The sequence below is a fragment of the Alligator sinensis genome, unplaced genomic scaffold (assembly GCF_000455745.1).
Source record: "Alligator sinensis unplaced genomic scaffold, ASM45574v1 scaffold343_1, whole genome shotgun sequence".
NCBI lineage: Eukaryota > Metazoa > Chordata > Crocodylia > Alligatoridae > Alligator > Alligator sinensis.
In genome coordinates this window covers 2,454,668-2,464,486 of record NW_005841947.1, presented here as the reverse complement: position 1 = coordinate 2,464,486, position 9,819 = coordinate 2,454,668, and the positions used below count along the sequence as shown (strand labels likewise).

At 47.8% G+C, this 9,819-nt stretch overlaps 1 protein-coding gene across 2 annotated transcripts in view; it reads left to right on the top strand.

Moving 5' to 3' along the window:
- The window catches only part of LSAMP (limbic system associated membrane protein), a 450,506-nt gene that overhangs the window by 189,947 nt on the left and 250,740 nt on the right, over positions 1–9,819 (top strand). For both annotated transcript variants that reach the window (XM_025199695.1, XM_025199696.1), the window contains exon 2: positions 9,530–9,762. In XM_025199695.1, the coding sequence (XP_025055480.1) occupies positions 9,530–9,762 (233 nt within the window). The remainder of the gene's footprint in view (positions 1–9,529; positions 9,763–9,819) is intronic.

Here is a 9,819-nt window from a genome sequence, read left to right as displayed (position 1 = left end):
GGGGGGTAGGGCAAGGGAATACTGACATTGACCTCTTTCTACAAAGTGCTTAAGAATGGCGGATGGCAAAAGCCATCTAAGGTTATTGTTTTAAAATAAGAGGCAAGAGAGGTGATTTCCTGATAAAGAAACACAGGTTATCTTATTTAAGCCTACTGGGCCTAGACCTGCAGACTTACGTAGGCAAAACATTGTCTGAAGGCAATCTCAGAATCAAATGAGCAGGCCTGCTGTAAGTAAATGTATTTATTTAGGATTAAAATAATAAAAACAGCAGTTATCCAAGGCTGTAGGTACCTTTGCACGTCATTGATAATGCTGTAAAATCCCAGCGGTGTTTCAGAAATAATTTTGATAGTGGCTCAGCCAACCACAGAGATCCTTCCCACCCCTTCACTGCTGTGAGGAGTAAATCTTCAAGGCATTCAAAAACCCTATCAAAGGGCCCAGATATACAACATGTGCAAGTGTTGTGTACCAGATATGTGACACGTAGCACAATGTCAGGGTAACTTGCTAGAATCCAACATTTAGTTACCTTGGGAAAAATCAGGGGTAAAATTACCCCTGTGTGATTATACTGGTGCAAGTGTCATGTGTCTACTTCTTTCTTGGGGTTGACCAGCGGCTCAATGCAAACAGGTTATGATTACCTGCTCTTCTGCCAGCTCATGGCTGGGTACCATAATATTGCCTACTAGATAAGCTACCCCAAGAGGGCTGACTATCTGTGCATCGTTTGTATCAGTACAGAAAACTGAAACCTGTTACACTAATGTTAGCAGCTTTTGTTTCCAGGCCTAAACTGCTACTGAATGGTGTCCCTAGAGGTGTCAGGAGACAGTGCTGTAGGTATCATCTTTGTTGTCCTTGCCCACTGTTGGTTGGCCTCTCTCCTGGGTAGGAGTGGAAGGACTCATGGAGGCAGCCCCTGCAATGGCTCTGCCTCACTTGCCCCAACCTCATGCTCCAAGAAGTGGCAGAACCATGCTCCACTGCTCTTCTTCCTGTGGCTGTTGATGAATGCAGTCTTGATAGCCTGTCGCCACTTTCCATCTGAATAACACTTCTTAACAGTATGCCAGTCTGTTTCCTGGAAGGAGGGGAGGGGAGAGGGGGAAAGGATCTGGGGACAGGAGTTGCAGGAGTGACAGAAACAACATAAACTGCTACCAGTGTTACAACAACATGCTGGGAAATTAATACACTGTGAGCTGTCGTCTCCACGGGAGGAGAGGCAGAGTAGAGAAATGCTGAGGAAAAATGATAGGGCTGAGGCTAGGGGGGGAGGAGGAGGAGGAGGCAGCGACAGCCTGCGGGAAGGGAGGGAAGAGTGGAAGGCAATGAAACCTCTGGGGCTCGAGTTCCTGGTGAGTGGAGTGTCCCCAACCATTCATGGCAAGACCCTGATGACCTTTCAGCCTCTCAGTGGACCCTTCTGCTCCCTTCAATTGTGATCTTTTCCTACCTGAGGAGACGGGAGTCTCATTACTCCTTTCCTTTTTAGACAGAATCCCAAGGTGGTATGCCAAATCCTGATGGGTTTGGGATGGGGAGGGGAGCAGGAGCTCCATTGATCCTTAATGTGAGAGAGGATGCCAATACCACCTTGCATTTGCTCCTGGCCAGTTAATTACACAGATCAGCTGGGGGAGGGAAAAGGTAGCACAGCTGTTTCCACAAAATTAATTCCAGCTCCAGCTGTGATTCGGGATGTGGGGATTCTTGAGTGCACTCTGCGCTGCCCACCTGCATGCTGCAAAAAGCCATCCTCCCCTGCCTTGCTGGCAACTGAAAGCTAGAAGCAAGGAGGTGAAATAGAAATGGGGTGGTCAGCAGGGAGCCACAGATGGGAAAATGAAGACAATCCTGATTTCCAAGGGATTGCCTCTTTACAAAAACAAAACAAAAACCTACAGATCTAAGTGTAATTTGGGCAAGGCCCTGGTTAGGGCATAAATTTGATTTGGATAAAGGTGCTCTGATACCTTCTCTGTTCTGTTTGTGGTCTCATGCTGCTTTTATGGCTGTGGTATCCTGGTGCAGCTTGCTTGTCACAATGGGTATGTTGCCACTGCCATGAGCCATGTAGAGGCACCCAGTGAGGTTCAGGTAGGGACGTTCTCATCTCATGATGTGACTCCATCACCCAGTTAGTCCAACGTGGCAGTGCCATCCCAGGCTGTTGAGGTGTAAGTATATTTGCCCTGAGCAATAGATTCTGGAACGTGGGGACCTTGGTCTGGTTGCTGTTAATTACAGCTAGTCCTGTCTTAACCCAGTCTTTGTAATATGGCACTGCTATTGTCAGTGCAGATAAAGATCTGAGGCAAATAACTAATGAGCCAAGCATCCTCTAGAGACAGGGAACTGGGTGGGATGGAAGCCTCTGTCTTTGCAGGGTGTAAGCCAAAGGTGGCGTTTTATATACACTTTGTTTTCTAACTACAATCTCACATTCAATACCATTTCCCTAAATGCCCTTTCTGTTGGAATTTATCTTATATAATAGCACTCTGCACTCACTGTGTAGATAGCAGAATCCTAGCTGAAGGTCTTAGAGCACTTTAGAAACATTATTGCATGCATCTCCATGCCCCTCTCCCCTGTGAAATGGATCAGTCTCATTCCTCACATTCGCAAATGGGGAAACTGAGGTGTGGAGAGGAGAAAGGACTCTCTAGGTCACCTTCTGTAATCTCCAACCCTTTTCCATAATCGCTTAGCTAGTTATTGCATGGATATTAAATACCATGTGCGCACTGAAATGCATCTTTGGCAGCTTAAAAATGATTCAGTAGCTAAGTATCTTAAATGCCTGTCAAACTTCAGGAAATTTGCTTTTAAGGGGACTGGGTAGCTTAAGGGGATTGAGAGCAGGATGTAGAGATTTTCTTTTCCAGGTCTTTGGTTTAAATGTGATCTAAGGTTGGTAGGGAACAAAAGTAACTGCCACCCAGCTTCTGAGTGGTTACCTACTTGGTGGTGAGCTTTCAAGAAACCACCCAACAAGGAGAGGATGAAGGAAATATGTATGTTCAGCTTGCAGAAGAGGTGATTAAAAGGGGCCATAATCACAGTCTTCAAATATCTGAAGAGCTGCTGTAAAATTTCATAGATTTCATAGACATTAGGGCTGGAAGGGACCTTGGAAGATCGCTGAGTCCAGCCCCCTGCCCCAGGGGCACAAAGTCAGCTGGGGTCACAGGATCCCAGCAAGATAAACGTCCAATTGACTCTTGAAGGAATCCAGAGCAGGTGCTTGCACCACCTCTGGCGGCAGTCTGTTCCACGTCTTGGGGGCTCGGACTGTAAAGAAGTTCTTCCTTATGTCCAGTGCACTCGCCTGGCTTCAAACGCCCGCTCACGTGCTGCCTTGGCCCGAAGTGAAAGAGGCATATGCTCTTTAGCTTCGTGGACTCTCCAAGGTGGGCTTTGGTTATCCCTCTGGCCTTCCCTGAATGCGCCTGCCATGTCTTTGAATGTTACGTCAGTGTGGGGCTTGGCCTCGAAGGTTCCCTCAGGGATGACCACTCCGCTTGCGGGATGTTCATGGGGCTCCACCTCCCCTACACCCCAGCCTTACACCAACCTCTGGTGGGATGCCAGATCTTGACACAGCTGCCTCTCCAGTGTGGATGTTCCTCATGCCCTATTGTACCCCACTTTTCTCCTTGGGGGAAGGATAATTACCTGGCTCGGGACCCCCTTGAGCTGATCGGCTCTATTCCTGGGGTTGGTATGGGTGCCCCTGTCAAGCAGGGGTAAAGAAAACAAGCAAAGAAAAGAAGCAAAAAAAAAAAAAGAACCCAAAAGGGTCTTCCCATCCAGTGTCCTACCTGTCGGTTTTTCCAGCCCTCCTGCCCATGTTTGGCAGTGCTCCCCCGACGCTGGTCCCATGGGGTCCCTCTTTCCTTTCTGCTCCTAGCCCAGTTCCCTGACCTGGTACCTGGGAGTAGCCAAGTAGGAACACTTCTGCTTTCCTGGGGTTGGCCTCAGCCTCTTTCTCTGGGTCACCGTTCTGGTTACGCCACCATTTGGTGTCTCCACCTCCGAACCTCCTTGGTGGTTCTAGGGGGAAGTCACCCCTGGTGTTCCTCCCCTCCTGGGACTCAGTCTCAGCACCCCCAGTGTGAGGGAGCCTAACTGCTTCAGCAGCTGCCTGTTGTCTGGGCGTTCCTAGTTTGTGTTGGCTTTGTGCGCTGCCGGCACAGAGAGCCTCTGCTTTCTCACTGGCTCTCCCCGCCTTACTGCTGGTGACCGCTTTTATCCGTGCTGGCTGGTGCATCTTCATGATGTCACCCGCTGGCTTTAATTGCATAAAGGCGTGGCTTGTAAACTGCGCAGGCTTTTTTCTTTGATCCTCCGGTGTTGCTCCTCCTGCAGGTAAGTAGTCATTTTGTATTTCTTTCTTTATTTTCATGTTTCTTCCCGTGCTGTGCCCCGCGGGTGGGACTTCCCAGTCCCTCTTCTTGTTATCCCTGGGACATCCAGCCTGAAACTGTCTTGAAGAAGTTTGTGTCCATTTGACCTTGTCATCCCATGGGGCGCTCTGGTGAACAGAGGTTCCCCCAGATCCTGGTGAACATCCCTTATATACCTATAGGCAGCCACCAGGTCCCCCCTGAGCCTGCGCTTTTCGAGGCCGAAGAGTCCTTTAGCTCTCAGCCTGACATCATAAGGCCTGTTTTCCTGCCCTCTGATCATGCGCGTGGCTCTCCTCTGTACTCTCTCTAGCTTCTCCACATCCTTTTTAAATTGTGGAGCCCAGAAATGGATATAGTACTCCAGCTGCGGCCTCACCACGGCCAAGTACAGTGGGAGGATGATATCCTGGGATTTGCTGGAGAAGTATCTATGGATGCAAGCCAGAGTTTTGCTCACTTTGCCAGCTGCAACATCACATTGGTGGCTCATATTTGTCTTGTGGTCAGTCATGACCCCCAAGTCCCTTCGGCCGTGGTGCTAGCAAGTGGGCTGTGATCGTGGAAGCCAAAGCCTTCACAATGGCACCAGCACCGCAGTGTCTGGTTGACTACCTCAACCTGTCTCTCCCTCCTCAGCCCATGACCCACAACCGGGAGGAGTGAGGAAAAGACCACCTGCGCCCCCAACCCCCTAAACCCTGCTCCCAGAGACCTGTCATCTCTCATGACCTGGCTGGGATTGCTCTGAGCTGTGTCATTTGTGCCCACATGGATAAGAAGCATAGGGTGGTGATGGGAGGGCCGGAGAATCTTTGGGATCCTCTCAGCTATGTCTCAGATGCGGGCCCCCGAGAAGTAGCAAACCTCCCGGGCTGGGGGGTCGGGGTGGCAGATTGCCCCCTCAGTCCCCCTCAGGAGGGAGTTTCCCATGACGAGCACTCGGCGTTTCATCTTAGGGAGAGTAGGGGTGGGTGATCCTCCCTTGTAAAGGGAGGGAAAACACCTTTTTTTTTCTGCTGCAGAGAGTAGGATGTGGCCCAAGGGCTTGAAGTTGCAGTAAAGAAGATGTAGTTGGGATATTGGGAAAAACTTCTTCACTATTAGAACAGTGAGGCACTGGAATAGACTGTGTAGGGACTGTCCATCACTGGAGGTGTCCAAGAAAAGGTTGGACAAGCATTAACCAGGGATGACCTGGGAGTAGTTATGCCTATGCTCTGCTATGAGTATTTCCCAAGATTCTTGGTTTTGTTGGTTATCAGATAGGGGCAGCAAGGTTTTTTTTTGTTTCCTGTGCCCTCCTATTGCTTGATGGCTCGGGGGGGGGGGGGGGGGGGGGGGGGTGCAGATTGTTGTTGTTTTGTCTTTTGGGTTTTTTGCTGGCTTGCTTTATTTATGTATTTATTTTGCCTTCCCCAGAAGCAGTGGATGTTGGCTGCAGCCAAGCCTGGAAATTTTGACTGTGTTGTGCCAGTGCCTTGTGGCTATATGACAGTGTTGACCATGTAGTTTTACTAATAGGCTACACAGTAAAATGGACAGCATGGTGTGGATAGGGACAATCCTGCCTGTGGCAGGAGGTTGGACTACATTACCTCCACAAGTCTCTTCCAGCCCTATTACTTTTTTATGATTCCATGATCAACAGTCATCTTGTTGGCAGCTTTCATCAATTTTGATCCAATTTTAAGAATAGTTTTGATCTCTGAAAATACCTATCATCATAAGGCAACTTCATTATTCATTGACAAAATGTAGCACAGTGGCAGTGCAGACATAGGGCACCTCATCTGTATGTTCACTAAGGCTAAGCAGAGGTTTACCATCCCAGTGCAGACAACCCAAAAACATTTGGAGCAGGAAAAACCCAAAATGAATGTGTTGCAAGTCTGTTAGTGTTCAGCTGAACTGATGATAATGTTTTCGGTATGTCTAATGATGAGCATTCTGTTATAGCTGTGAACCTACCTATTGATTATTAATAAACATTTAACAGTCATTTAATATCCACCAGATGCTGTGCAGTTTTTGCATTGCTGTTAAAATGTCACTTAACATGCCATTTAATATTTTATCAGTATTGAATTAATGTGTCTCACACTCTGAGCATTATCCCATAAATCTTTATTAAACTGGGATCCATAAAGCTGGGCAGCACATACAGTAGAAAGACAGAGATGCACACATTTGTGCATATACACATGGAGATACCTAATCTACTTTGATGTATGTTCAGACAGAGCCAGGACTTGGAAATTCCACATTTGTACATTGATTTTTCTCTGACAGCTTTAGAAAAGCAGGTATGCTGAGCAGAGCAGCTCAAATCCATTTCAGTTACTGTTCCAATCTTCCTCTTTTCTATCTTTTTTATCTATATTTTGATGGCACTCTTTATTCATTACTAGGGCACTTAAAAAAGTCTAGCAATTGACCTGCATTGACTATTATGGCCCTATTAATATCTGACCTCTGGATGTTAGCAGGGTACAGTCGGGTATGGTGCGCCATTTTAAATTTCCCAAGAGCAGAATTTCTTAAGTCTTCTGGCAATATTGTTTTGTACTTCTTTACCTTGTGGCTTGACCTTTCTGTCTAGCTGACAAAGATGGCATCACTTTCTTCATGGCTGGCAGAAGCCTGGCTGGATTCAGTACATGTCTGGGAGAGGTTTGTGGCAAGTTACTCTCTTCTTTCCCACCACTGCTTGGTCTTTGGTCAGTCAGATAGGATGTTACCTTTTGGTGAAATGGGTGTTGTAGCAATCAAATAGTTCCACAGGTGTTAATAACATAGGAACAAGTCTTACCATTTAAAACCAAATATTAGTCAGTAGTGAGTGCCTTATATAGGTGGAGAAGTTAAGACTATTTTGGGGGTTGAAGGAGAGTCTCATGACAAAGGCTGAACCCTGGTGCTCAGAGGAGCAGGTTCTGGCTTTACCCCTGACCAACTTTTGGACCTGAGGAAATTCATTTAGGGCCAGATTTTCCAAAGCACTTTGGTACCTAAACATACAGGTGAGGTGCACAGCGGGATTGTGAGAAGTGATGCTGATGGCCAGTGAATTCAAGCTAATCATTAACCAGTTTTAGTGGTTTTGAAAAATCTGTTGGGCACCTATCCTGTCCCTTTAGGGTCAAGAATCCTGTGGAAGCTCACCCTTTAGCCTGTCTGGGCTGGGAACGCTGATCTACCTGGCTGGGAAGACTAAATTCCTGAAGGCTCGAATGAGGAACTTTGAGATCTTCAGGTGAAAGGCCCTGGAGATGGGTGAAGTGTTGCTGTGTGTGTGTGATGTGCTCCTGGTGGCTGTTCTTGGCACCTTCCTCAGGTCATTGATTTCTGCTCTTGTCACCATGTGTTGTGAGAAGGAGTACAGGTAGCTGATGTCCTGTGCCACTCAGTGGCCTGCTCCAGTGCACAGATTGCTTAATGTAAATAACTGCTCGACTATCACCATTCTTTCAGGAGGAACAGATTTTAAAGCCAAAACAATTATGGCTTTAATTTCACCTCAGGGTAGATATGTGCCTGGCCAGAAGAAACAGCTCTGACTTCAAGAGTAAACCTTTGCCAGCCTCTCTTGGCTGCCTGTCAACAGCATTAGCTGAGGTCTTTAGGCTACACGTCCCTTCCCGGCAAATGTTTGTCAGACCAGACAAATATGCTTCCAGCTTGATCAGTGGCACGGTGCACCTCCCACATGGCACCACGCAGCATGGCATTCCTCATGCCCAGAGGTGACCCAAGAACAACTCAAAGCTTTTGTGGGCATGTTTGCTCTGGAGGGGGTGCAGTGAATCATCTGAGTCACGTCACGCACAGCAGCCTCAGCTTAGTCTGAATAAACTGCATTCAAGCAGAGGAACTTGGAAAATGCATGACCCTTCCTAACAGTGTTTGAAAACCCACTGTCAAATATTTGCCTTATCTTTCAGTGATAATCTTCATCCTCTGTCTTTCCCTCTCCAATACAACATTTGTGTGAGTAGTGCTGATGAGAGGAGTTGGCATATTTGAATTCCAGGAGGCAATGAGCACAAGAGGCCCAGGAGTGACAGAGTTGAAGACTGACCTCTTTTAGTTATCCACAAAGCAGGCATGGGATGGGCAAGCTGTCTTGATAAAGCCCCATCAGTATTTCTTAGCCTAGCCTTGGAGGCATTGTTGCTAGGGTGAAAGAAGGGATAAGTTTCCCATGTCCTGTTCAGCTCATAGCCCCTTAGCTAAGCTAGGTAAACTCATACATGCCTTTTCTTTGCAGCTCCGTATCTCTCCTGTGTTCAGTATTATTAAGGCTGAAATTGATCTTTGAATAGACCAGGTGCCACAGCCAAAGCTAGATTTGACTTTGTGATGGCTCCTCTACCCTCCCCTGTAAAAGAATGAAATTGCTGTCATGTTGCTGCAAAGGCAGTCAGTCTATCCTCTTGCCTGCAGACACCTGAGGCTCTTGGCAGATGGGACAAAGCCTGTGCCAGGTGGTGACTATCAGTCTCTCCAATCTTTGCTGTACCCATCTGCCATCCCTCTTCCCACCCTCTCACTTGGCTTGTAACCTTCTGAGGACGCTGCAAATGTCACAGGGGATGAATGTGATGTTGCTGGCACCAGCATCACATATATGCACATACGTTCATGCAGATGTGTAACTGCAAAGGCAAAGGGGGTCCTTTAGTTTTTCACAAGGCCTTTTCTGTTGGTGTGGTGAGGGTGCACAGGTGTCACAGGAGGGAAGAGGGAGGAGGTGGACCATGTGGCGGGCCAGCAGGGGGTGCATCCACCTCACTGTGCCCAACCACCTACCAGGCTCTGAGTGCTCTGAGTACCACCATGGGGGTGCCTCACATCTGGCCGACCCCCTTCCTGGAGCACACCCATGATCCTGGGGAGTAGGGTTGGGAAGAGATGGTATGGACCAGGACACTTGAGTCTCCAGAGTAGCCTTGTTCATTTAATATTTTGAAAGTGCTTTAAAAATGTGACCGGTCATGGTGGGAATGAGGAAGATGATGGTTATGATGCTGTGGCAGTGGAAAGTTAGAAGGAGGGCAGGGAGCCTTTGCTGATATCCCAATCTCTTGTCTCACCCTTCACAGGTGTTATATAGAAGACAGAAGCTCCAAGGTGGCTTGGTTAAACCGTTCTGGTATCATCTTTGCTGGAACAGACAAGTGGTCCCTGGACCCTCGAGTGGAGCTGGAGAGACAAACCCCCCTGGAATACAGCCTCCGGATCCAGAAAGTGGATGTCTATGATGAGGGGTCCTATACATGCTCAGTGCAGACACAGCATCAACCCAAGACTTCCCAGGTTTACCTGATTGTGCAAGGTAAGAAATAAGAGCTGGGCAGAGGACAAAGATGGAAAATAGAGGTCCTAACTTTTT